This window comes from Prionailurus viverrinus, chromosome D4 (genome assembly GCF_022837055.1).
Source record: "Prionailurus viverrinus isolate Anna chromosome D4, UM_Priviv_1.0, whole genome shotgun sequence".
Classification (NCBI taxonomy): domain Eukaryota; kingdom Metazoa; phylum Chordata; class Mammalia; order Carnivora; family Felidae; genus Prionailurus; species Prionailurus viverrinus.
The window spans coordinates 31,531,412-31,558,970 of NC_062573.1; the positions used below are offsets into that span (position 1 = coordinate 31,531,412).

The 27,559-nt window shown below is 48.1% G+C and overlaps 2 protein-coding genes across 3 annotated transcripts in view; one reads left to right on the plus strand and one right to left on the minus strand.

Annotated features, from left to right (window-relative positions):
* Positions 1 to 19,154: 19,154 nt before the first annotated feature.
* On the plus strand, positions 19,155 to 21,381 carry ENHO (energy homeostasis associated). The gene is made up of 2 exons (XM_047829897.1): positions 19,155 to 19,566; positions 20,574 to 21,381. Exon 2 carries the CDS (start codon positions 20,735 to 20,737, stop codon positions 20,963 to 20,965), a length of 231 nt encoding a protein of 76 aa, XP_047685853.1. The 5' UTR covers positions 19,155 to 19,566; positions 20,574 to 20,734; the 3' UTR covers positions 20,966 to 21,381.
* DNAI1 (dynein axonemal intermediate chain 1) overlaps positions 20,219 to 27,559 on the minus strand; it is a 60,576-nt gene continuing 53,235 nt past the window's right edge. The window contains exons 18-21 of one of the 2 annotated variants that reach the window (XM_047829888.1): positions 27,383 to 27,482; positions 24,808 to 24,993; positions 21,696 to 21,767; positions 20,219 to 20,327 (exon numbers count right to left, since the gene is read on the minus strand). In XM_047829888.1, the coding sequence (XP_047685844.1) occupies positions 20,259 to 20,327; positions 21,696 to 21,767; positions 24,808 to 24,993; positions 27,383 to 27,482 (427 nt within the window). In that variant the 3' untranslated portion in view covers positions 20,219 to 20,258. Of the gene's footprint in view, positions 20,328 to 21,452; positions 21,768 to 24,807; positions 24,994 to 27,382; positions 27,483 to 27,559 lie in introns of those variants that run through there. The other variant, XM_047829889.1, reaches the window with a different exon arrangement.

A 27,559-nucleotide genomic window follows, 5' to 3' on the forward strand; every position in this document is an offset into this window, starting at 1 on the left:
TACAGGGGTGGGAGGGTGGGGGGGTTCTCATTAAACGTCACCATTTCATGAGTCCTTGGAACAGACCCACTTTGGGAGGGTTTCCTTCTTCCAAGGATCTCTCCCCTTCTAGGCCTGGAGGAGGGAAGAAATTCTAGTTGGGCATCCATATGGGGGGGAGAGGCAGTTTAGCTCTCAGGCAGACGTGTGGAGCTTTCTGCTTCTTTGGAGGATAGGGCTCCCTGGAGGCCACGGATAGAGTTGCAGGGACTGAGGGGTTCCAGTGAGGCAGGTCCCACATGGGGATGTCCAGTCAGTCCTAGAGGCTGCTGAATCCTGACGGGAGCAGCCTGTCAAGAGTCATCTCCAGAGCTGCCTTCCACGAATGCCTAGGCTTTACCCATAGAGGCTAGAGATGCAAGAAGGGAGGTGGCCAGACTTTATCCTTGCGGTAGGAAAGACTGTCATCCCTGCCATCCAGGAGATACAGTCCAGGGCTTCTAGCAGGTCAGGCCTGGGGCTCATCTGAGCTACAAGGCACAGAGCGCAGAGCGTTCTGGGCCTGGGCAGGCCAGGAAGCTGCCTGAAGGAGGCCACTTGGAACGTGACTAGGGACTGGACCTGTGCTTCAGGACTAGAAATGTGGGGTACAAGATTCACCCCAGCGTTAGATTACAGTCAGGACTTCATGTGAGCGGGAGAGGAGCAGGCTTTGGGTTTACAGGGTGCCCAGTCTTTGGTCCAGCCCTGTACCCTGCCCACACCTCTAGTTTTCAAACTAGAATTCCAAGATCCTTCTGATTTCTTCTCAGAGGAGGGGCTCCTGGCTGCCCCAGGCCTGCTCAGGTATAGCCCCCTTGTAGAAACCACCCCACCACAGCTCCTCAGCTGAGGATGCCTAAGGCTGGGGCCAAGTTTGCAGGTACCTCTGGCCTGGGGATGGGAGGAAAGGATTAGACCAGAGCCCCAACCCAGGTTGGCCTTGCTCTGGGTTCCTGAGACGAGAGACAGATGGAGTCAAAGCCATGGATACACTGACTTGTGTACACACTCCCCACAGCAGGTGCTGAGCACCATACCTACACTAAGCTGCTAATACCATGATGCCACACACACATATGCCAATTCAAGCCCTTTTTTCAGGCAGGGTCAGAAAATGGGTGTTCCTTGCTGGTCTCACCAGGCCTGGCTCTGCCCCTTCCCCTGCCACTAGGAGGAGGGATCCATAGTGCCTCAAGCACTGATGAGTTAGGCCTCGACAGGACCTGGGGCTGGGTGAGGGGCTCAGAGTGAAGGTGGCTAGCTCTCTTCCAGACCAGGCACTACAGGAGGAGAGGGGTGTTCCAGGTGGGAGATTCTATCGAAAGCAAAGGCCTGATATCAGGGTAGAGGGGCCTGTGGCTTTTCAAGCACAGTAGTCTCAACTGTGGGAATGCATGACTCCTCATTCACAGGAAGAGACTCCCAGGATGGACATACTGAGAAGTGGCTGTGGACCTGCCCGTGTACCCTGGACCCCCTATTTGCCTGTTTGTCTGGTTCCTGTGAGGTGTGGCTTGGGCCTGAACCTATACTCTGGGTTTAATGGGTGGAGGGAGGAGGGGGTCACAAACTCTCACCCAGGACATTGTATTCCTGGGATGGGTCTGAGCCTCCGCCTTCCCTGTCTTTGTGGTAGTGGGGCTAAAGTTCGGGGATCTCTGGCCTGTGCTGCCTTCCTGTCTTCAGAGCCTTGGTCAGCCCTGACCCACCCACCACCCACACAGGGCTTGGGCATCATCAATCTGGCCTCTATTAGCAACATGGGAAATCAATTATGTGGGGTCTGGGGAGGAGAAAGAGTAGGGGGCCTGCTGGTGTCTCAGAGTCCAATGGAGAGGAGAACTGGATCATCTCCCTGCCCCCAAACTCAAGAGAGAGACCCAGCTCCGTCCTAAGCCCCGAGGGGTCTGGAGGATCGGTGTCATTGCCTCTGACAGGCGTGGGCCTGGGGTTAGTCATTCCTCTTTGGAAGTTCTGGCCCTCAACCTCACAGAGGCTGCTTGCTTTGGAGGGGCTTGGGAGTGCTGTTTGCTGCTGCCTCTGAGTACTGTCTCTCCACGTCATTATTTCCCATGGTGGTTCTGGGGAGCTCACGTAAGTATAGATATCAGTTCTTAATGCTAAATCAGAGCCCAGAGAATTAAAACACTGTTGAGGGGGGCTGCCAGGGGAGGCTTGGTTCCCAGGCCCAATGTGTACAGCAGCCTACCCTTTCAGCTCACTCGTTTCCTTTGCTCCACCAAGGGGCACTGGGGATGGGGACCTTACTCTGTGCCATATTCCTATAAGGCTAACTTGTTTTTGCCCCCACCCTCTTCTCACTCAACCCATTTCCATCTGTCTCTGTCCCATTCCTATCTCTTAACAAGTCTTTGTCCTGGTTACTATCCTTGTGTTTCTCTCTGAGTGTTTCTATCCTGTCTCCTCCTCTGTGTATGTCTCTGACTCCTGTCTCTGTCGCCATCCCTGTCTTTGCCTCTCTGTCTCTCCTCCCTATCTCTCAATCTTCCCTTTCCTACCTTCCTCCCTGGTCTGTCTCTGTGTGTCAATCCTCATCTTGGTATCTGTGCCTCTCTCTGTCTCTGCATGTATCTCCACCCCATCTTGTGTTTCGTTTCCTCTTTCCTGACTCTCTTTGCCTTTCCTCACGTTGCCTCCCTCTGAGTGTTCCTGCCCTGGTCCAGACCCCAGCCTGAGGCCACTGTGCCTCTTTGGCCTGAGCTGGAGGCTGTCCTGGTTTCTGCTGCCCCCTCTCGGCCACCTGCCTGCCCTTCATTCCTGCTCCCGGCCAGGCGGCTATCAGCCCCCTAAGCCCACATCTGCCTCCCAGCAGCCAGCCAGGAGAGAGGAAAGTGGTCAGGAGACACTAGGCTGTCCCTTTGGGGCAGCCTCTGGCCCTGTGAGCTCCCCAGAGCCAATGGGTGAGCTCATTAACTCCCTAGACTGGGACTTTGGGAAAGTTCATCTTACATGAAAAGAATGAAGTGCTTGGTGGCAGAAAAGATTGGGGTGTATTCATCACACCCTTCCCTCTCAGAGGAGGTCAGAGAGGAAGGAGGTCTGAGGAGGGGAGTCTGATTGAGCCAGCCTGAGGAGAAGCTGGAGGAGAACTCATCTGACAGGGGTACTCCAATGGGGAAGGCTAACCTGAAGGTGAGTGGGCCAGTGTGACAGGATGAGTCTGAGGGGAGGTTGGTCTGGGACATGCTATACAGCTCTTGGTTGGAAGGTCCAGTCTGAGGGGGTAGAGTGATTGAGTGTCTGAAGGGTCCAGTCTAAAGAGACACCACTCTGAAAGCATACAGGTCTGAGAACAGGATCACCAACTAGTCCTAGTTGGCCTGGGACTTTCTCAGTTTAGCACTGAATATCTTAAGTCCTGGGAAACCTCTCAGTCCCAGTCCTATTTGAGAAGGCCTTGCCTAACAGTGCCAGTCTGATGGGAGAGTCAGTCTGTGAGCTAGTGGATCTGAGGGATTCTGGTTTGACAGTGCCACTCTGAGGGGAGAGGCTGTTTAAAAGGCTGGAAGCTTCTTTGGGCTGGAACCATGCCTGCAAGGGAGTGGATGATTAGGGTCCTTGCCCAAGGGCAGTGGCTAGGGGAATGGCCACGAGGGGGCAGAGCAAGCTCTCAGGAGAATCAGAGGTAAAGGCCCCAGAGCTGGGAGCCAGACAGTGCATAGCTGTGTGCAAAGTGTACCCTCAACATCATGTGTCACTGTGCCATCACCTGCAAGTTTCAGGTGATGATGTACAACCACACAGTTGTTTTTGTGTGACTAGGTTAACAGGGGCACATCTGTGGTATGTTAGCATGTAGCCTGTGATGGAGAGTGTGCCTAGTATGGCCATGGCTGAGGCCTTACCTGGGGCTGTAGGGAAGAGAACAAGAGCAATCTGGCAGAGAAGTTACCTTGGGAGGGGCTGAGATGAGGAGAGGGTAACTATGCTTCCCTACCTGTACCTACCCTCGTTCTCTAGAGTATTCCCTGAGAGTCCAAGAGCTAGTAAGTACTTTGGTGATGTATAAGGACAGCCGCCAGGCCAGACTACATGACTAGGCCCTGCTGCCCTCCTCTCCAGCTTCTCTCCACCTGTTCCCTTCAGCTGGTACTCCTCCAGCTGGATACCATCCTCCTACCCCATTCCCCAGTCATTGTTCCAATCTCTCCTACTTCCATGCTTTGGTTCACACTGTGCCCTGCCTGGATGCTCTCTTGTGAAGCATTTGAGGTCCCTCTGATGCTGCCTCCTATTCATTCCTGTACCATGGACTGAACCCCCCCCCCCCCCATGTACTAAAGCCTAGTTCTGTGGGTCCCTGCTTCACTTCAGGGACTTGAAAGTGCTAGGGGCTGCTAGGGTCTTGCTCAGAGGATGGCTCTGGGCGAAGAGGTATGGACAAGGCAAGGCTGGGGATCTCGGTTAGGAAGGCAAAGTGAAGCCATCACAGAATCACAACTCCATCCTACCCCCCTGCTAACAAAATTAACAAAAGCCCAAACAAGCCAAAGCAAAAATGCTGCTGCAAACTCAAGTCAAACCAAACAAGCAAATGCTTTTTATAAACCTTAAAATGTGATAGCCAAGGAAAGTAACAGAAGATTCTGGTGTAACAAGTGAGCGGTATGTCACCTAACCCCATTGCCCAAAAGGAGCATTGAGAAAAGATGAGTCAACAAATACCAAGGATTGTCACTAACTAATGTCCTGTAATTTGAAGAAAATGGATTGTTGAGTGAGTAGGTAGCCTTAGGAACAGTCTGGGGAAAGGCCTTTGTAAGTAGAAGCTTTGTGTTCCTCCATGAGATCTCAGGAGAGGCAAGAAGAGCTGCCATAGCTTGGCAACCTCCAGAGTATGGGGCTGAGGTTGGGGGGACAAACCAAAGCCTACAGGATGGGATATGCATCACCTACCAGCTGGAAGAGGATATCTAAGGGGGGCCTCAGTGGAGAGACAGCACTTAGGCCACATCAAAGTCAGCAGGTTGCCAAACCATCCTCATAGCACAGAAATGGGGTGGGTGAGTTTGAAAGCAATAGCTGGCTTTCAAACCATAGCTCCCAGAAGATAAACAGGTCCAGTTGGGAAGGGGCTCAAAGACCTACACTCCAGGGAAGGAGAGGTCTGCTAAATGTGAGCCATAGTACGTGGTTGAAAGTGGAAAGAGAATGGCCTGGACTTTAGGCATTCAGACCACAGCCACAATATAGGTAAGAAGGAAGTAAAGAGGGAAAATGGGAAGGGAGGGAGGGAAGAGAAAGGAACAAGGAAGACAAGATGCAAAAAATAGATGAAGGACCCAATATAGAAGAAAACAACCAAAAGAATAAAAGATTTCCTGGCAAGTTATTCTGTTAGAAGCCCTTAATAATAGTATGAAATCCAGAGAACATGAACTCAAAGACAAGATGATGACATAACAGAATGAACTGGAAAGGGAGATTACAGGGGTGCCAGGGTGGCTCAGTCAATTAAGCGACCAACGCTTGATTTTGGCTCAGGTCATGATCTCATGATTCGCGAGATCAAGCCCTGCAGTGGGCTCTGTGCTAACAGTGTGGAACCTGCTTGGGATTCTCTCCTTCACTCTCTGCCCCTCCCCTGCTTGTGTGCATGTGCTCTCCTCTCTCTCAAAAAACAAAAACGAAAAGGGAGATTGCAGAACTAAGGAAAAATAATAAAGGAACAAAACAGTATCATTACAGATATAATAGACTAGCAATAACAAAACACAGAATAGATATGGCTGAAAATCAAAGTAATCTGTAGGAAAGGCTTTGAGATCCTGAAAGTGAATACGATGAGAAAAGATAAAGATATTAAAGCAATTAAGAGTGAAGTTAGTAGGACAGAGGCAAGCTACTATAAGCATAATTGTTGGCAGCCCTAAAGTAGAGGTTCCAAAAATGGAACAGAAAAAGATATTAAGATAGGAAATACAGAAAAGCTTTCCCTGAAATTAAGGAAGCACTGAATATCCAGACTGAAAATGAACACCATATACCAGAAGAATTGATACAGAATAATTGATACTGATTTATAAATACTGATTTAGTTACTAAACTTTGAAGATTAAGTAAGAATACTTTGGGATCCCAGGCAGAAAGAGCAAGTCGTGTATGGAGGAAAATTCAGTCTGATCTTAGGCTTTCTGCAACCTAACATTCAACAAACCAAAATAATGAAGCAATACCTAGGAATTTCTAAGGGTAAAAAAGTGTTACCCCCAAACATAACCAACAAACTGATTGATCTCACTCATGAATTTGGGGATACAGAACTCATGAGCGCCTCTGAAAACTACACAGTGACAAATTCAGTCAGCCAGAGACTAGTCAAAATAAGCTGAGGAAGGGAGATCTATGGTGAAAGGACAGGTGGTGAACATTCATTGCACTTAAGTGAAGATTAAACTGGGAATTTTAGTTGTAGAACACACTGTAAATATAAATCCTTATAAGGTGAGAACAACATTGGCAACATAGTCTGGAATGGAGAGAAGCAGTGGGAAGGAAAGCAGACGTACTAATCACATTTTCTTTCATAGAGCAACTATAGCTCATAAAACTGACAATGATAAAAATCCTACTCCAACCTCTTAATCAAAATTGTTCTTAACTTGAGAGGGGTCTTTTAGGAATGACTAATTTTTGAGATGAAGAAATGCTTAGCTGAAAGTTCAGCTATTCCTTCATTTTCACTTTGTTTTATTTACTTTTTTAAGCAGGCTTCATGCCCAGCACAGAGCAGGATTTGAACTCGTGACTGTGAGATCAAGACTCAGACACTTAACTGACTCAGCCACCCAGGCACTCCACCTTTGTTTTCACTTTAGTTTCTTTTCCCTCGATTAATTTCAAGTATGTTTTGTATGTTAAGTCAGAAAAACTGCTTCTGCAGTACGTCCCATTCATCTATAAGTTTTCTACCTGTCTCTCTTCTTATATACTGTTCTCTTCACTTCCTGCCTCCACCCCAGTACTTTATTCTTACCAGATGTTGACCTATCTCTGGGTGGTGAGACTTAGTGACAGGTTGCATTTTTCTTTGTATTCTTTTGTGTGGCTTATAATTTTTAAATAACAAGCATGTATATTTTTTCAGTCTATTTTTTTTTTTACAGACTATCTAATCTATCTATCATCTCTTTTGTTTTAAGGTAAATCACTTAACCTCTATGAGCCTCAGATTCCTCATCTTCAGTCTGAGGACAACAAGATTTACATTAGAGGTTTTGAAGATTGTGAGATAATATGCGGTAGGCTTAAAAATTGGCCTCCAAACATTTCCACATCTTCATTTCCAGAACCTGTGAATGTTAACTTACATGGCAAAGGGATTTTGCAGCTATAATTAAGGATCTTGAGATGGGAAGATTATCCTGGATTATCAGGTAGTCCTGATGTAATCGCAACCATCCTAGTAGAAAAGAGGTGAAAGGGGTCAGAGTCAAAGGAGAGGTGATGGGGTGATGGAATCAGGAGACTGAAAGATGGAGGAGGGGTCTACAAGCCAACAAATACAGACAGCCACTAGAAGCCGAAAAGGCAAGGAAATTGATTCTCCTCTCAGAGCCTCCAGAAGGAACCAACCCTGCGTACATCTTGACTTTAGCCCAGTGAAACTGATTTCAGGCTTCTGACCTTCAGATTGTAACAGAATAAATCTGTGTTGTTTGAAGGCACTAAATTTATGGTATTTGGTTAAAAAAGCAACAGGAATCTAATACACCTTCCTATGTGCTGTTCCCTTGGCCTCCCCATCCATCTCTTTTATCCCTCCAATTTCCACTTGTTCAATATTTGATTCAAGTTTCCCTGACATTGCCTATCTTCTGCTGCTGCCCAGAGATGGGGTATTTATCTCCTATCACAGCAGTCACCACTCTGGGTTACTGTTGCTCATGGATAGGTCTCTCCCTCACAGGCTGGGCATGGGTGCCAATAGAGCAGGGCCAGTTCTCTCTGCCCATCTAGCCCAGTGGAGGACCCAGCTTGGTAACTATTAAGTTAACAGGTGAGTGAATGAGGGCTAGGTGAGTAGTTGGTACGATATAACAAACCATTATTCTATTTCCTTGGTGTTAGTATCTCTCCCTCGCTATTACTACCTGGCTTTCTCTCCCATCAGCCTGTCCTCTACATACAGATACTCTTTCATCTCTAGAAAACCAATCTGTGACTTCCTTCTTTGGTCCTTGGTCTAAAATACACCCACACCTGTTGTAAGTCTGTCAGTAGGTTTACTTTCACATGCGCATGTGTGTGTATATGTGTAGGTTATGAAGACCTGTGAACCTCTTTATGTGTATTACCTGGATATGTGGTATGTGTGTAGTGAGTGCAAGACCTGTGTATCTCTGTATGGATGTGTTTTCATGCGCATGCCTGTGGTCTGGGTAGACTTGTTTCTCTATACATAGGTCTTCACTTGTATGTATGTGTACCTCTGTTTGTGGGTTGTGTATGAATGTGTTAGTGTGTGTCTGTATGTGCAGGGAAGGATACCTTTGACTTCTGCCCCCAGGGGGTTTGACGGCCTGAGGCAGGAGTTGGTGTGCCTGGATAACTTACTGAGATGTTAATGGAGTTTTGTTCCAGTGCAGTCTTCCTTTCTTGTCTCAGGCAGAAGGCTGGGCCGTTTTTCTCCCTGTCTTTTGGGGTGAGCATTGCAGGCCCAGGCCCCTCAGCCTAAGATATCTTCCTGACTCTAGCCTTGTGGAAGCCTAAGCTTCTTTAGGGGATTATGCTAAGGAGAGAGGAGAGGGTCAAAGGAATCTAGAGTACCCCTAAATGAAGAGGGGATCTGTGTTTGCAGGAGTAGGTGGGACCCACAAACACTGCCTACTGATGCCCTAGGAATGGAGACATGGTGAGCTTGAGAAGGCAGGACCCTGGAGATTGAGCTCCCAAATGGGCATCTCAGCAAAGAACATGTGAATCTCAGCATAAAAACCCAGGATTTTTGCACAGGTGGGGAGGAAGGGGTGAGGAGGTTCTCCCAAAATGACTTTCCTACTAGCTCCAGGAGCAAAGACCTGGGAAAGAAATTATAATTAGTTTTGTTTTGTTTTTACCATTTTAGCCATTTTTTAAGTGTACAGTTTTGTGGTATTAATTATATTCACATTGTTGTGTAACCATAGATTTCATTTTTATAAAATAGAGAAACATTACTAATTCTACACACCTGAGCACACCAACCACTGGGCTCAGTGTCACAGGAAAAACACATACCAGTTATGGGGGGCACTATGGAGAGGCAGAGGACACCTCCTACCCCTGGGGGGAAGCCCAAGGAAGGATGGGAGGGAAAGGCAGGAATAGTGAGGACCCTCCTGTGGTCTGTAGTGGGCCGGGTGCAAGCTGGGGCGGCAGAAGAGGTGGAGCCAGGCAGTCTTGGCTTTGAGAGCCAGGCTGAGGTTCAGGAACCTCTACTGAGAGTCAGAGGGCCCTGGGAGCTGGGGAGACTTTGTCAGATTTGTGCTTGGGAAAGACTGCTCTGGCGGCCGTGCAGAGGAGGGCAAGGAGGGAAGAGAATGCAGAAGAAGAGGTAGCTAAGAGGTGTTTTGAATGAATAATGTGGAAGGCCTGAGGGCAGGTAGGAGAAGAAGCAGGGCTTGGTCAGTGAGAACAGTGCTTTTTAGAGCACATAATCATCATAGCTTGATGAATGTGGAGGGGAAAGGAGGGAGAGGGAAGAGCCTTGTACAACCCTGTTGAGTGGGAGATGGTAGGAAATAGCAAAGGGGGAGGATAGGCTTTGGAGAAGTTGATAATAATCCTGGCTCATACATTCAATCACTTGCATATTATGGTCATACAGCAAGTAAGGAGCAGATGGGCTCAGGTTATATATGTCAAGTGTAAGGCACTAGTGGGACTTCTTGGTAGAAGGCCTTAGGTCAGTAGTTAAGAGAATGGACTTGGGTCAGATAAACCTGGGCTCCTGTTAACCTTGGACAAGGTGGTTAATCTCTCTACAGCTCAGTTTCCTTAAGTGGAAAATGGGAAAAGCTTGTACTTCATAGGGTCCTTGTAAGGATTTAATGAGATGATGTATATAAAGAAATTAGCATGACAGTGCCTGCCATGTTGTAAATACTCCATAAATCTTAGCTTTTAATAACAAGAGCAGCAGCAGCAACAACAAACATCAGTCTGGGACTTGGGAGTGAGGTCTAGGTTAGAGTTAAGGCATCATCAACACAAAATGGACACAGAAGCCATAATGCAAAGGAGGACTTCAGTTAAGGAGAGAAGAGAGGAGAGAGTGGGGGAAGAGAGCACAGCCCAACAGAGAGGAGGGGGCCAGGGAGGTGAGGGAGACAGACAGAATGCTGAAGTTGAGGACAATGCAGCAAATCAGAGTTTTGGGTTTTTAAAAAAAATTTTTTTTAATGTTTACTTTTTTTTTTTTAATTTTTTTTAACGTTTATTTTTGAGACAGAGAGAGACAGAGCATGAACGGGGGAGGGTCAGAGAGAGGGAGACACAGAATCTGAAACAGGCTCCAGGCTCTGAGCTGTCAGCACAGAGCCTGACGCGGGGCTTGAACTCACAGACCGCGAGATCATGACCTGAGCCGAAGTTGGCCGCTTCACCGACTGAGCCACCCAGGCGCCCCTAATGTTTACTTATTTTTGACAGAGAGAGCGCGCGCCTGAGTGGGGGAGGGGCAGAGAGAGAGGGAGACACCAAATCCGAAGCAGGCTCCAGGCTCTGAGCTGTCAGCACAGAGCCCAGTGTGGGGCACAGGGCTCGAACTCACAGACCATGAGATCATGACCTGAGCCAAAGTCAGATGCTCAACCAACTGAGCCACCCAGGTGCTCCGCAAATCAGAGTTTTAATCCAGACTATATCACTGCTCTCTGGGGCTTCAGGAAAACCTGTGGGTTACCTGAGTCCTGGTTCCTTCATCTGTTCCATGGACCTATCTTGCATGCAGGTGAGGGATATCCATGATGAATGTAAAGCTCTGACAGAGTCTAGGTGCTTAATTAACAATAGTTGTTTTAGGAAGAGGAATAACTGTTCCCAAAGAGGGTGGCTTCATGGAAGGCAGTGAAAGATGGAGTTTCAAAAAGGGATCAACAGCCTCAATGCTGCCAAGAAGTCAACAAAGATAAGGACTACAAAATATTCATTAGATGTGACAAGGAGGTGAAAGTGACCTTGGTGAGCCACCTCCAGGGATGGTGAGAGCAGAAGGTGGGGGCAGCGGCTGAGGAGTGATGGGAGGTTGGGAAGAGGATCTGACAAAGCAGGTGACAGCTGGGCAGGGATGCTGAGGAGCGAGTAGGCGGGTAGGGGGCAGCAACAGGCATGGTTTCAAGATAAGGAAATCAGAGCAAAGTCACAGCAAGTCTGCCTGTCCCAGAGTATGACTGCCTTATGCTCACCCTGCTCCCACCAGCTGATGACTGGCTCCACCCTTGGGATCCTTTGCTCCCCACACAAGGCCTCTCTGTCTGGGCACAGACCACGGTGAAATCCCAGGGCCCGGGGTGTGTCCTGGGACCCAACCTGGGTCACCCAGTGCTGAGGTCAGTCACCTCCTCTCTCTGCCCTACTTGCTAGTGCAGCCTAGGAAAAGTTGGAGTGGTTCATACCTTCTGCCAGATCTTGACTTCTTGTCCCTGTCTTTTTGCTTGCCTGGATCTGCACAGCCCAGGGGAGATGGACAGTAATAATAAAAATAGCTACCAATTATATTCTTTCTCCAAGTCCTTTCCCACCAGTATTTAAACATGCCTATGTAAGAAACATAAAAGAAATTTTTACAAATTAAATATAAACCCTCTCTGATTCCATATCCTTGTGTATCTATTCTCCTTCCCCCAATTTTTTACAATAATCTTGAGTCATGTGTATTGTATTAGCTTCTTACTCATGAAACCATTCAGATCTGGTGGCCACCACATACCCCATCTCCACTGCCCACCTTCCATTGCCCACTGGAACAACTTCTTGCCAAGATAATCAACAGCATCCTTTCTTTTAAATCCAATGGTCCCTTTTCTATAACTACTGGACCTCTCTGACATTCTGGATTGCTGACCTCTCCCTCTTTCTTGAACCTCTGTCCTTTCTTGGCTTCTCTGAAACGGTGTTCCTTCCTGGTTTTTCTTCTATCTCTCTGACAGCTACTTCCTTATTTACTTTGCAGATTTATCCTTTCCCCTGCATCCATTAATGTTAGTATGGTGGACTCCTTTATGTATTGTTTGGATAGCCCTCCCTTCTGGTGAGAACTGCCTTTCACTCATATGGTTATCATGGGAGCCACCATATAATGACTTCACTACCCCCCCCCCGCCCCCCGCCTCATGGATCACTGATACAGGGAAATGGCACCTGACCAAAGCCAGGCTCATGAGAGCAAGTCCCTAGGAATTTTGAAACTGGAACTGAGAAGGGTAAACTGGAACTAGAACAGAAAGAAATGAGCCAATATCTTGTTGGGATTTAAGCTATAAAGCTGAGAATTGCCAGAAGCTGGATTTATTATTATATGGATTGAAGAAACATAGGAAGCTTGTCTGGAGAGAAAATAGGAGAGAGAGGAGGCAGGATGGGGACAACAAGCAGGACTTCCCAATTCCTCTGATTCTCCCAGTGTATCGCCATCTTGATTGCTAGAACCCCTCAGTTTCCTAATCATCAGCATTAGAGAACAGCCAAGAACGCAGCTTCTGCAATTCAGCAAGGCACATAATGATCTAGCTTCTAGCAGTCTGAGGTTCAGACTGAAACACACTTCTTATTCCAAGTGAAATACTTACACTGTTGTCCCCTAACTGCTTGCAGACCACCCATTTTTGATGTTTCTATCCTGCCAGGCAAACGTGATGGTGCTTCTCATCGCAAAGTAAGTTGATTGGAATGCAGGTGAGGCAAGGGCATCAATCCAGGGCAGGTTGAAGAAAGGCTTCTAGCCCTGTCACTCCAGTGTGTGATTTCCCATGAAGCCAGAGGCAGATTTAGAGGGACTGAAAGTGCCCCTGTTAGCACTATGAAAAACATAGTACTAAAAAAGAGAAATTGCTCCAAGAGCTTGCACAGGCCCTGCATTTTTCTGGCAAACCTGAGGATTCAGAGAGCATGGTTCTACAAATTTTTAGTGTTGATTATAGTAGTAGAAATATGTTGTATTCATAGATGTCCTTCACCTTTTAAATAGTTTTCCTAAATGGGAAAATTCACATTTTAAAATCCAGCCTCCTGGAGCGCTTGGGTGGCTCAGTCAGTTAAGTGTCCGACTCTTGATTTCAGCTCAGGTCATGATCTCACAGTTTGTGAGTTCGAGCCCTGCATTGGGCTCTGCACTGACAGTTCTGAGCCTGCTTAGGATTCTGTCTCCCTCTCTCTCTGCCCCTCCCCGGCACACTCTCTCTCTCAAAATAAATTAAAATAAACAAAAAAAATAGGGGTGCCAGGGTGGCTCAGTCAGTTGAGCATCTGACTTGATTTCAGCTCAAGTCATGGGATCTCACAGTTCGTGGGTTTGAGCCCTGTGCAAGAACCTGCTTGGGATTCTCTCTCTTCCTCTCTCTCTCTGCCTCTCCCCTGTTCATGTGTGCACTCACTCTCTCTCTCCCCAAAAAATAATTTTTTTTTTATTTTTTTAATTTTTTTTTAAAATTTTTTTTTTAACGTTTATTTATTTTTTTGAGACAGAGAGACAGAGCATGAATGGGGGAGGGTCAGAGAGAGGGGGACACAGAATCTGAAACAGGCTCCAGGCTCTGAGCTGTCAGCACAGAGCCCGACGTGGGGCTCGAGCTCATGGACCACGAGATCATGACCTTGCCGAAGTCAGCCGCCCAACCGACTGAGCCACCCAGGCGCCCCAAAAATAATTTTTTTAAAAAATAAACTAAATAAAAAATAAAATAAAATCCAGCCTGCTTAGTTTAGAAGTCATAACTAAAATTTCCATCATCCTATGCAGCTTGTGTATAGGCAAGCTACTTTCCCCATGTGAAACTGATTTGGAAGTGAGCAATATGAGTGAGGAAAATATCACTAAAGTTCAATATTTCTTGTTCTCCTCTCCTTCTGAGAACTAGGAGGATTGCACTTCTCTTGTCTCCTGATGTTAGGGATGGCCATGAGATTTGTTTTGATCAGTGCAATGTGAGTAGAAGCCAGTGTGCATTTTTCCTCACTCTCTTCTACCACAGCAAACACCGAAGGTTCCTATCAAGAAAGTGGTATTGGGTGCCTGGCTGGCTCAGTTGGTAGAGCATGCGACTCTTGACATGGGGGTTGTAGGTTTGAGCCCCACGTTGGATGCGGATTACTTAAAACAAATTACTTAAAAACAAAATCCTTTTTTAAAAAGTGGCATCATCATAAGATGGTGAAGCCTCCATCAGCCTAGCTCACTGAGTGATCACAGTGAGCAGACTCCTCCTCCCAGGTTCACTCATGCTGGACTGTAGCATGCAAGAAATACATCTTTGTTATTTTAAGCCAGTTAAGATCTGGGGGTTGTTTGTAACAATTGTTACCTAGCTAATTCTAGATACCTAGGAAGGAAGCAGGTTGGACATAAGACTTCAATTTCTGCTACTGCTGGTAGTACAAGTGTCCACTTTTTGGTGGTAGTGGTAATAGTGGTGGTTTCCCACTGGTTGCAGTATTGAGTTCTTACTGCAAAAGTGCTACAGAGCTTGTAAAATCGGCAGTCAAATTAAACTTTTGGTACTTAGTATTTGGAGTGGCAGTGACTGTGGTTTCATCAGGTTGTGTGTGGTATGGTTTGAGTGTTGTTCCTAGAAACTGAGCCTCAAATCCATTTCTCCAGCCCTCCTAACATTTCTGAGCTAAATAATATCTTTTAACAAATCCCTTTTATGTTTTAACTATCTAGGGTGGATTCTATTTGTAAAAAGAACTCTGATAAAATTATTATGTTTAATAAGTCTCATGTTCCATCAATTACAAGAGGCAAGTTATTTTATGAACTACAGTTGACCCTCAAACAACACAGGTTTTAACTGCACAGGTCCACCTATATGTGGGTTGTTTTGTTTTGTTTTTTATAGTACCTTAAGTGTATTTTCTCTTTCTCATGATTTTCTTAATAATATTTTATTTCTCTAGCTTACTTTATCATAAGAATACAATATATAATGTATATACAAAATATGTGTTAATCAACTGTTTATGTTATCAGTAAGACTTCTGGTCATTAGTAACCAATTAATAGTTAAGTTCTGAGGGAGTCAAAAGTTACACACAGAGGGCGCCTGGTTGGGTCAGTGGGAAATGTGTGTGATTCTTGATCTCAGAGTTGTGAGTTTGAGCCCCGCGTTGGATGTATAGATTACTATTTAAAAAAAAAAAACAACTTAAAAAAATGTTTTTAAAAAGTTATACATGGATTTTTGACTATGCAGGGGATTGGTGCCCCTAACCCCTGTATTGTACAAGGGTCAACTGTACTAGGAAAAATAAAACTAAAAAACTGTTACATGCCACTTTTTGTAAGACTATATTCTGATTTCAGTTTAAACTGGGGAGGGGGGCGGTGGATGTGCTTTAGGGTGAATAAGCTATTAGCAAAAGGAATTCTCCCCCAGATGAAACTGACAGCTGATGATGATTTTAAAAGAATTGTATCATTCTGGGAAGAAAATAAAACCACACCCAATCCTCATAAATGCAGAGATCTGTGATTATTCAATCCCAGGATAATCCCTAAAACACCACCAGAAAGTGTAGTACTTATTAGTACAGTGCCCCACAGAGAAATCCTCCACAATTATGCTCTCAGAACACTGGATAAGGGATCACATCTTTGTGGGGAAAACCTGGGGCACCCAGATTGGCTGACTGAGAAACTGTAGCTAAAGAAGTGAGTCAACAGATGCCATGAGATTTCCTACCCCACAATTTTCATTGCCATTCATGGCCAAAAAATATAGATGATACCCTTTCTCCTTTCTTCCTTCCTCCCTCCCTTCCTTCCTTCCTCTCTTTCCCTTTCTTTCTTTCTTTCTTTCTTTCTTTCTTTCTTTCTTTCTTTCCTTATATTTATTTATTTATCTGTTTGTTTATTTATTTATTTTTGAGGCAGGGGGGCGAAGAGAGAGGGAAAGATCTCCCACCAACTAGAAGATCATGACCTGAGCCGTGATCAAGAGTCAGATGCTTAGCCAACTGAGCCGCCCTTACAGTGCTTTCCTTTTACTCCATTTTATTCTTTATTTCTTCCATCTCTAGATATCAGGAATTTGGGGGTTGGAGTTTTTTTGGGGGGTTGGGGGTAATGGTTTAAAGGAGTTCAAAGGCAGTTCAAACAAAGGTAATGAGATTATTAGAAGCCATATTCACACCTTATAGAAAACTGACTGGAACATGAAGGGACAATACCCAGAGAACCTATATATGAAGAACAATGGTGCTATGATATAACCCCAGAAGCAGTAGCTGGATGTGTCATTGATCTGCTCTATACTAGAGAGGAGGTGAATTTACTGGCATAAATATCATGGAATGGCTGGAATATGTAGGTGGGGACATTTTTGGAATCATACATATAAGAAAATGATGTGTGTGTGTTGGGCAAACAAGGGGTGGACTAGGGCAAACACCTGCCAGTCTGCATTCTTTCTTCTCCTAAGACCACCCCTCTGTCCCCCAATGCCATGTTAGGCAATCTGAGCCTCATCCATCTCTTGACCACAGTTGATTGGTCTAGAATTAAGCATCTAACTAAGCTGAGCCAATCAGAGTACTTCCTGAGGAATTTGCAAACTGTAACCAAGAAAAAGAAACCAGTGTCTTGTTGAGTGCCTAGACAATAAGATTTTTAAGCTTTGTGACTGTCTGAAGTGATGTTTTTCACCATGTAGCCAGAAAAGCATTGAAAGCCAGTCTGGAGATGAGGATGATAGGGGCAGGGGAGAACAGAGGAAAGAGACTGGCACAAAGTAACAGATGAGAGGTGGAGAGAGAACCTAATGGCTTTTGTGACTATTAGTTCCAGTTGTTCCTGAGGCATTCCTGTCTTTAGGTTTCAGTATCTGATTATAAATTTTTTTTTTTGTTTTTTTGTTTTTGAACCAGGTCTTATTCTTCTTCGGTGAGCTCATCCACTTTTCTGATTTGACTACTACTCATTTTCTGATAACTCACAACATGTCTTGAGCCTGAACCCCAGACCTGCTTACCCAACTGTCTATGGGACATCTCAACTTAGGTGTCCAATTGGTACCTCAAATCTAGCATATCTAAAACAATTCATCATCCTCCATCTCCCCACACACACACACCACCCCAACCCCTGTTGAAACTCACCCCTTTTCGTGTGTTTTCTATCTCAGTAAATGGCATCACAGTATCCCTAGTCACCAACCTGGGAGTTATCCCAGACTTTATTCTCCCTCTTACTCCTCATGTCCTGTAGGTCTAAGTCTCTAAGTCCTGCCAGTTGTAATTCCTAAATATCCTCATTGTTCTCTTTTTCTCTCCAATCTTCTTCCCCTACATCATTTCAGTCCTTTGTCATTTCTCTTTGCCTTCACTGTCAAATGCCTTCAATCTCTCCTTCCACCCAGCAGCCCATATCATCCCTCTAATTTCTGGATATGATCACATTTACTCCTCTGCTCAAAAATTTTCAGTGGCTCCCCACTGTTTTCAGGATAAAATCCAAACTCCTGCAGCTGGGTCACAAATTCACTCACATGACAGATGTGCAATATAAGTCTCCTCTGTTTCCTAGAAGTAATTGATCTTGCTCACAATGCCCCCACCCTTGCTGGGTAACAGGGGCAAGGGAACTAAATCCATTCTGGTAAAGTCAGTAGGGTCTAAAAATTTATTTTAGACAGTCTCTAAGTAATTCAGTAAGTTTGGATGACTCAGTCTTTCAGATTATCTTACCTTCCCAAACTGGTTTCCAAGATAGCATTTGGATTTATAGGGATCTCATGTGAATTTCATGGCATTGAGGAAAGGGGCCTCTTAGCTATGTGGCCCTTGGAATTGTGTCAGTTGGTGTTTGCTGAGATGTGGCTGGTCCAGTATAAATGAATTGGTGAATTACAACCCTGAGCGGTAGCTATTACTAAAACAACTTTACAGATGAAGAAGCTAAGGCAAAAAGGAGTTAAGTAACTTGCTCCAGGTCACGAAGTTAGTTAAGTGGCAGAACCAGGAATCAACACCACCCTTATTCTGGACGGCACTTCGATCTATGTCTAGAATTCCAGAGATAAAGCTGGATTGGGGAGCATTGAGAATCTTCGTGGTATAGTTTTAGGACTGTGCTCATCCATGGAGAATATGTAGAGCAGGATGGAAAAAGGGTCCAGTTCAGAACACTTAGAAATCACTGGTGTATGAGGTGGGTAGGAAGGCCTACCTGACAGCTCCTGCCCAAGTTGATCTTCCTCTTAGGAGAGACTCTAGGATGGAGAGAGTCAGGAGCTTCTAGGATGGAGAGTCATGCCTGGTCCTATTCCCGCCATGGATGAGCGATCTCTCAGAGTACCGCATTCCTCTCTGTCCTAGGCTCTCCCACAGCGCAGCAAAGCACGAACCCCCGACCAATACTGGGTAGGAACTCAATAAATATGTCCAAAGAACTTGTATTGGCAGAGCTGCTCACATCTCCTGGGGCCAGGGAATGTAAAGCCGCCTACAAACCCTCTAAAGTGGGGGTGCAGAGTCCACCCCCAAGTGGGAGTGATGTGCAGAAGTCCAAGGGGCTTCCCAGATGAGGAGGTTCAATCTCCTCCCAGATGTGGGGGCCCAAGGCCTTCCTCCAGATGACCGCGGCAGAGGCAGATATGGAGGGGCAGTTTCCTCATGTATAAGGGTACAGAGGCTTTTCTCAGATGTTGGATGTACAGCTCTTCCGGGTGTTGAAGGTGCAAGAAATTCCCAAAAGTAGGTGGGCTTCATCCCCGCCCCCTTCCCCCGGAGAGATCGAGACCAAGTAGTCCCTTCAGTCCTTCTCCCGCCCCTTCCCCACCCGGGCACAAGGGTTGAGCCAGTCCCCACCCCAGCGCGCGACCAATCGCCCAGGAGCCTGGCGCAGCCAGCCAATCGGGTGACAGCAGTGGCGCGGAGATGGCTCCGCCCTCCACAGGCCGCCGGCGCCGGCCTCTCAGGAAGCGAGGCTCTCCGCTGTTTTTGCTGCCTGCCGAGCCCAGTCGAGCCCAGCCGAACCCAGCCGAACGTAGCCGAGCCTAGCCGAACCCCGCACCCGGGCCGCCGCCGCCGCCCGAGCGCCGCCGAGCGAGCTAGCGAGCCTCCGCGGCCGCGGAGGAGGCACCGCCCCTGGGGGAGGAGGTGCCAGCTCGCCGCAGACCGCCCGCGGCAGAGGCCGCCCCGGTCGCGCCGCGGCGGGAGCGGCCGGCGGAGGCTGCGCGGCCGAGGGGGAGGGCCGGGGGAGGTGACATCGCCCCTGCCCGCCTCCAGCCCCCCCCTCCCCTCCCGCAGGCTCCTGAGTCTCAGTCGGCGCCCAGCATCCCGCAGCCCCGGACCCTCCCGCGGGCGCGCACACCGGGCTCAACTCAGGTAAGGGGGCCCTCCCCCCACGGGCACGGGCCCCGAGAACTAGAGACAGAGATAAAGAGACCGAGACCCACATGGAGACGTAGCGGCACAGCCGGGGCCGGGGGGGGGGGGGGGGGGGAAGGAGAGACAGACACAAAGAGACACACGAGACTCACAACTACAGAGACAGACCCCACGGAGAAGGGGAGAGAGACACGTCCACGGGGACAGAGCGACACACAGCCGGGAAGAAGGACCGAGAGACACGAGACCCATACACACAGAGACGGATACAGAGATACACAGAGATAGCCTGGGCGAGAAAAGAGACACTCAGACACTCAGAGATGGAGACAGAGACAAATATAAAGAGAGCCACATAGCTGCACAAACATAGAGGTGGGTATACAGAGGCAGAGGCACACATCTAGGCAAGGGAACCTAAAGACAGATTAAGAGCCAGACACAGACATACACAACTGACCTGGAGAGACAGTCCCACAGAGAGGCACACCCCAGTATACAGCCTTGGATACACAGACCCACACATGCCTGCCAGGGCCTCCACAAAGTTCCCTCTGTCTGAGCTGGCACCTCTGGAGGTCTCCTGGGCTGGCTGGCTGGCTGGCTGGAGTCCTGAGAAGGGGGAGGCGCCCAGGCCACACCAACACTGGTCACAATCCCCATCCTTCAAGGCTTTGGGCTTCCTCATCTCATCCATTCTCACAGCACTTTTGAGGGCTGGAAGCTTGGTGGGCAGGGCCAGGCCATGCCCATTGGTTCTAAGGAGAATGAGATATAGGCTGTCTACTTTAGCTTCCCCACTGTGGCTACACCCCCATCCAGGTGCCCAGGGCCAAGCCTCAGGATGGGGTTGTTGGCTCTGTGGGTTATTTGGGCCTGCCGGGACCCAAAGTCTTCTGCCAGGGAAGCCAGAGATGTGGGACAGGATTCTCTTAGGCCTCTCCTCCTAGGCCTCACCCTACCCCTTCCTCACCACCCTTTCCTCTGCTGTGTACCTGCCACAGGCTCAAGACTGCAGGTGGACATCTCCATTGCCCAGGAATCATTGAGTGTGTGGACAGAACAGCCTCTTTGGAAGGCCAGCTGTACTGGAGTCCTCCCTCGGCATGGGCCTTGCCATCGAGCCAGCCCCGTGGTCTGTGCTGGTCTGAGGGTGCTGCCTGTCATGGGGGCAGCCATCTCTCAGGGGGCCCTCATTGCCATCGTCTGCAACGGCCTTGTAGGCTTCTTGCTGCTGCTGCTCTGGGTCATTCTCTGCTGGGCCTGCCATTCCCGCTCTGCGGACATCGACTCCCTCTCTGAATCCAGTCCCAACTCCAGCCCTGGCCCGTGTCCTGAGAAGGCACCCCCACCCCAGAAGCCCAGCCATGAAGGCAGCTACCTGCTGCAGCCCTGAAGGCCCCTCACCTAGCCTGGAGTCTGGGGCCTAAGTCTACCCCACCCAGAGCCTGGAATCAGGATCCCAGGGTCTAGCCAGCCTGGGGTCCAGAACCCAGAATCCAGCCTGTCTGGAGCTGGACCTAGCAGCCCAGAGTCTAGCCAGCCTCGCTCCAAGAGGGGCTCTGGTGGCCCTAGGTAGACAGGCCTGGGGTGGGGATCAATGAGTTGGTGCTAGGGCCAGGGCCACCTCGACTTTGCTCCATACTGAGGGCCACGGGTTGGGTCCACCTCTCCCTAGGCCAATCGCCTCCAGGCCCTTGACGTTGGGGAAGCAAACTGGAATCCATGGCAATAATGGGAGGGTGTCCAGGCTGGGCCCCTCCTTGGGTCCTCCCACTGTTTGCTGGATAATAAATGGAACTATGGCTCTAACCTGAGATTCCCTCCTCTTCCTGGGGACTCTGTCGTAGAAAAATTAAAGGTGTGGGGTGAGTTTCCAGACACGGGTTTATTTGTGTAGAGTAGGATGCGATAATGGTTGAGGGCTGAGTCCTGGGGTGAGGTGCTGGGACCAGGGCTGAAGGAGATGCTAAGGGTAGATACTGGGACCTGATCAGGGGTTGGGTCACATACTTGGTGCTAAGGCTGGGCTTAGGTACCAGGGTCAGGGGTTACAAGTACTGGGTTCAAGAAATGGGACAGGGACTGAGACCAGGCCCTCAGGTCTTTGTTTTCACTTCCCTCACCAGGTTCAGCAGTTTATCCAATTTTGCGATCTCCACAGCTGGACCCTTCTGTACCTCCTGCCCCTTCTTTTCCTGGAGTGGGGGGGAGTACATGTGGGGGAGAAATGGTGAGGGGTGGGCCACCTTTCTCTGGGTCCCACTTCTGCCTCCTCTGCCCAGCCTGCCCCAGCTTTGTCCCACCACTTTTCCACCCAGTTAGATAATGGATCCCCACCTCTCCCCACCCCCACAGGGTCCTTCCCCAACTCAGGTTAGGAGACATGGGCTCAGCTGGGGCCCTCAAGAATCTAGGTGTGGCTCTGAATCTAAGATCAACAAAGGGTCTTGATGCTGGGAGAAGGTTTCCACCCACTGACCCTCACAGGAACTAGCCATTCAGGCTAGGGAGGGCTGTAGCTCTGGGGAGAGGTGAGGGCTCTGACTGTTGGGATCACCCTTCCAACGGAGTGTCCCTGGCTGAGTCCTAACAAGGAACTAAAAGATGGGTGTTTGCTGAGGGAGAGAGGTGTGGACAAAGCCACAAGTGCCCTCACCTAGTACCAAAACTTTCAGATCAGGTTTGGAGTGGAGTGACATTTGGGGCCAGGTCTGCTGTATCAGACATACCCAGGGTAGAGGAGGTTGTTAAGAGACCCAGGAGGGCAAATGAGATATCCCATGTGATTCCAGATGTCATTAGGTGCGACTGTTCCTCAGAAGAGCAGATCCTAAATTTATGACCCCTCACCCCGGTCCACAGGGCACTCTAATGCCCTGAGAAAAAGAGAATTGGGACACTGGGGTATGTGTAACTCACAGGCCCCAAGAGCTCTATGGCAGACCAGCACTAGTTCCATACTCCCTTCTGTTCAGGCAGCAGGATATGGGCTAGGCTGGGGCAGCTGCCATTTCCTGCCTTCCCTCTGTTCCTGAGCCCCCTCCCCTGCCTTCTCAGCCACCTGTGCCCACTGCTCATTGGCACCTGCTCCAGCCTTGCCTGCTGAGGGCCCAGCCTAGGTTTGGCCTGGGCTGTGAGGAGGGGAGAGAGTACATGGCCAGCAAGCCCCTTCCTGGCCCCATCCGGGCCGCTGACACCACGCAGATCTTGGATTTCCTCCTGGTGTGATTGCTGCACCTGCTCCGAAATCTGTCTCCCTCTCTCCTTGTGGCCCAGTGCCTTTGCCACTGCCCAGTTCACCTCTACACTCTCTAGGCAGAGGATAAGGATGTCTTTTTCTCTAACTACTCTCCCTCCCAAATCAAGTTAGTGCTGTCTTCTTGGCTTCACCCCATCCCCTAGGAATTTCAGGACGTGGCTTTTAGTTTCAGCTTTGTCATTAATTCCCTATATGACTTTGGGCAAGTCCCTTGCCTTTCTGGGCTTCTGTTTCCCATCTATATGGTAGTTAGGGAAAGATAGTCCTTGACCTCTGACAAGTTGTGCTCTGACACCAATTAGGGGAAGCTTCACGGGTCAGGAAGTTGGGCCTCTGGCCAAGCCCTCCTGAGAAGGGCAGGGAGACTAAAGCCCGAAGAGGGGCGGGGCGGGGTAGGGATGCCCAGAAGACTTCCTTTTGCACAAATCACTTGACTACTGATAGGATCAGATGACGGTTTCACAGGAACCTCTAATCCACTGAAGTACTAGCCCTCAGCTGTGTCACCTGCTCAGGTCCTCTGTTCCCTGGGCACCTATTTCGTCAGGTCTTCAGAGATATAGGTCGCCGGATATACAGAGCCCAGCTCCCTTAGCTATGACTGACCTTGCTCTGAGAGGAGTTGGGACTATGGGAGATCCTTGCCTCCCTGGGTCAGAGTGGGCAGGGCAGCCCTCCCCACCCTCAGATCTACCATCCTCATGGTGTGATGGTTGTACCCTTGTCTCTCACTGGGCTGTCCAGCTCTGCCAGCTCAATCTTCAGTCTCTCTCCTCACTAAATTAAGATCAGATTTTATCTGTTCCTTCCCTCCTCCTTGAGGCCAACTAGCTGGGCTCAGCAAAGAGCTTCAGACCGTGCCCAACTCCTCCATCCCATCCCACCCCACCCCATTCCCAGCCCACCACAGCCTCTAGGCCACAGCTGCAGGCGCTTAGCAGCCTTCTGAGTATTTATAGCCAAGTCCACCCCCTCCCCCAGCTGGCTACAATTACAGGCCCGGCCAAACTCCCAGTCCTTGCCTTCTGGTCATTGTGGGGAATAGATGAGGCAGGTACCAGAGGTACGTTGCGGTAGCCCCTGCCTTGGTAAGGGTGCAAGGAGGCAGGTTATTGGTAGTTGAAAGAGGCCTGCCCTTGCCTCAAACTGCAAATAAATGCCCCATATTGCAACCAAGAGGTGTAGTCATCAGGGCAACTTGGTCCAGCCCTGGCCCAGCTCTGATCCTGGCCTAGAACCCAGGAGAAAACAAATTCCATATCCTCTCTTAGCACCCAAATGGGCAGGACTGGGCTCTGGGTTATTGGGCTCTGGATTCTAAGGCCTGAACTCTTACATCTGAATCAGGACTCTGAGATCTAGACTTTGAGGTCCTGGCTCTAGGTTTCATGGCCTGTTTTCAGGGCCTTTGGGCTCTGGGCACCATCTCCAGATCAGTACAGATCTCAGAAAGGAACCAGAACTCAAAAGGAGGACTGCCTAGCTGCTGACCTAGTTACCCTCTTTTCCTTTTTACCTTTTTCCCTGTGTGGACCCGCAGCTCCCAGCTCAGGGACCACTGGAGCTGAGGCCCTTTAAGCCCAGCCAATGACTAAGTGACTAAGCTCCAAGCCCCCTGCCTGGATAACCTGGTCTACACCAAATAAGCTGATGATGTCCACGTGCTTCCCCAGGCTTTGGACCCAGATAGTCACCTGCTTACTGGATGTCTCTACGTGGGAGCCCCCCAGGTAACTTAGATTCAGCATTTCAAAACTGATCTCATTGTCTCTCCACAAACCTACCTCTTTTGTGCTCCTTATTTGGGCAATGACACCATCCTTACCCTGCATTTCCCAAGCCAGAAACGGGGGGGGGGGGGGGGGGGGGGGGGAGGGGGGGGATGGTGTCACCTCCTGGCTCCTCCCCTTTTTCTCAACCCCCACCATCTTGGAAACTTTATTTCTTACAGTAGCCCATACTACCCAAGCCTGTACCTTTGGCATCTTGCGCAAGTTGGGTGAGAGCTTGAGGCAAGTGACGTGCCCACGGTCATCACCCACAATGATGATAGGGTGGATGGGATTGAACTGCACGTGGGTGATCTTGTTCTTCTTTTTGGCCACCACAGGCTGGTTGCAGATGGCCTCATACTTGTTGATGGACAAGTCAAACACATGAGTCTGTGGAGAGGTGGGTGTCAGCATACTCAAGGATAATGGGGACACTGTCCCCCACTTCAGAAGAACTAGCACATGAGTTTTCTGGGGAAACACATCAGAAGTCTAGCACACTGGAGCTGGAGACAGTGGGAGAGGGAATTTGTATCTCTGATTACATTTTCCTGTGGTTGAGGGAATGAGAATAAAAAGCTTAGAAAATTTATGCAGAATTAACAATAATGGCAGCTACCATTTGTTGAACCCTTACTATGTACCAGACTTTGTAGGATCATGTTACATAGTTGTACACCTAATAATCCTCACAGCCACTCTATAGGGTAGGTCCTGTTATTATCCCCATTTTATAAATGAGGAGATAGAGGCCCTTAAGGCTAACTTGCTAGTAAGTGGCAGAGCCAGGGTTTATATCATATGCGAGAGTTTAATATATGTGAGGTGCTCAGAATGCACTTGTCATATAAGTGCTCAACAAATATTTGATCTTATTTTTACCATTCCCTAAGTCCAGACCATTAGTAACTCTTGCCTGGACAGCTGTGGCAGTTTTCTAATGGGTCTCTCTGCTTCCGCTCTTGCCCCTCTACAATCCATGCTCCAGGCAGCCTCTCAACTTACCTTTAAAAAATCTAAAATCTTCCAATAGTTTCCCTTGGCAGTATATATACAATCCAGATTCCTGATTCCAGATTCTCCGCTCTCCACTCTCACTTCCTGCTCTCTGCTTCCTAGACCCAGCCATATTTGCCTGCTTGTTCCTTAAACTCCTTCAAGCTCATTCTCACCTCAGGGCATTTGCACTAGCTATTCCCTCTGTCTGGAATGCTTCTCTCTGTCTTCACACAGGGCCGGCTCTTATCATTCAGCTCTCAGCTTGAATGTTACCATTTGAAGAAGCTTTCCTTGACGACTCTAAGAGACCAGTCCTTTTCTTTACATCACTCCCTTTCTTTCTCTCTCTCTCTTTTTAAAACTTTCTTCAAGTAATGACTTATTTTTATTAAGTTTGTTTATTTTGAGAGGGGGAGAGAAAGAGAATGCCAAGCAGGCTCTGCACTGTCATTGTGGAGTCTGACGTGGAACTTGAACTCATGAACTGTGAGATCAAACTGAGCCAAAACCAAGAGTTGAGTGCTTAATGGACTGAGCCACCCAGGTGCCCCTTTTCTCTCTCTTTTAAAAAAATATAATAACTTTATTGAGATATAATTCATATATAAAAACATTTACCCACTTCAAGTATACAATTCTTGGTTTTTAGTATATTTACAGTTATGGAACCATCACCACAACCAATTTTAGAACATTTTCATCACCCCAAAAGAACCTTTGTACCATTAGCAGTCACTTCCCATTTTCTCCCACACCCCCAGCCCTAGGCAACCACAAATCTACTTTCTGGTTCTATAGCTTTGCCTATTCTAGACCTATATAAATGGAATCCTACAAGTGTGTGGTTGTGACTGACTTCTTACACTAAACACGTTTTCAAGTTCATCCATGTTGTAGCATGTATCCAATACTTCATTCCTTGTTATTGCTGAATAATAATCTTTTTGATATACCATATTTTGTTTATCCATTCATCAATTGATGGATGTTTGGATTGTTCCACTCTTTGGCTACTATGAATACTGCTATGAACACTGTGTACACACATACTCCTCTTTCAGTCTCTGCCTAGCACTTAACACTATTTTTGTTGTTGCTTTTTTTCTCTGTCCCTTCACAAGAATGTGAACTCTTAGAACGATAGGGACCTGAATTGCCTGGTGCTGGGCCCTTGGTAAAATTCTGTTCAGCAAATAGATGACTGATTGACTTTAGGGTGATGCCTTAAACTATAGTCTTAACTTGAGTAGTTGCCTCTGAGTTTATATCAAAGTCCATAAGGAAAAATGGATTTGTATCCAAGAATTTTCTCAAAAAATGTTTGTTTCTGAGCTTTTACCAATTCTCAGTGTTACACAGACCCCTCTCATCTCCCCTTCTCAGACTCAGCTTGCACACTCTCAGGGATGAGGAATTTGCTACCTTTTAGACATTATTTCAATCACAGATAAACTCTGGCTCAGAAGTTTCCCTTACATCAAGGTTGTCCCTGCCATCCTCTAGCTCCCTCCCCAGGACCTTCAGAGAAGATAACTGCTCCTCATGGCATCTTATCCCCCAGAGTGTTCTCTCCTTTAAGATGAACAGCACCATTTTCTCCTTGAGGCCTCATGGGGTGAATGATTCTTTTTTTGATAGGGCTCTGGGTTGCCTAACCCTTGAGAATACAGAATCCTTATGTCCCACCTTCCCCTACCTGAGCAGGGTACTCTGTGGACTAAGAGGGAGCCCCTGAGATACTTCATCCTATCTCTAGTAGAGGGTTGGCTGGGGCACTCACCTTCCCATTGGTGGTAACTGCTGCAAACACAGTAGAAGAGTATGGTGCCCAGGCCACATCGCCCACAGCTGAATTTAGATCATAGATGAACATCGGGGTCCTGCAGTGGTGGAGGGGTAGAAAGTTTGCCATACAGAAGGCTCATGGTGCTAGAGCCCCGGTGGCCCCAGCCCACAG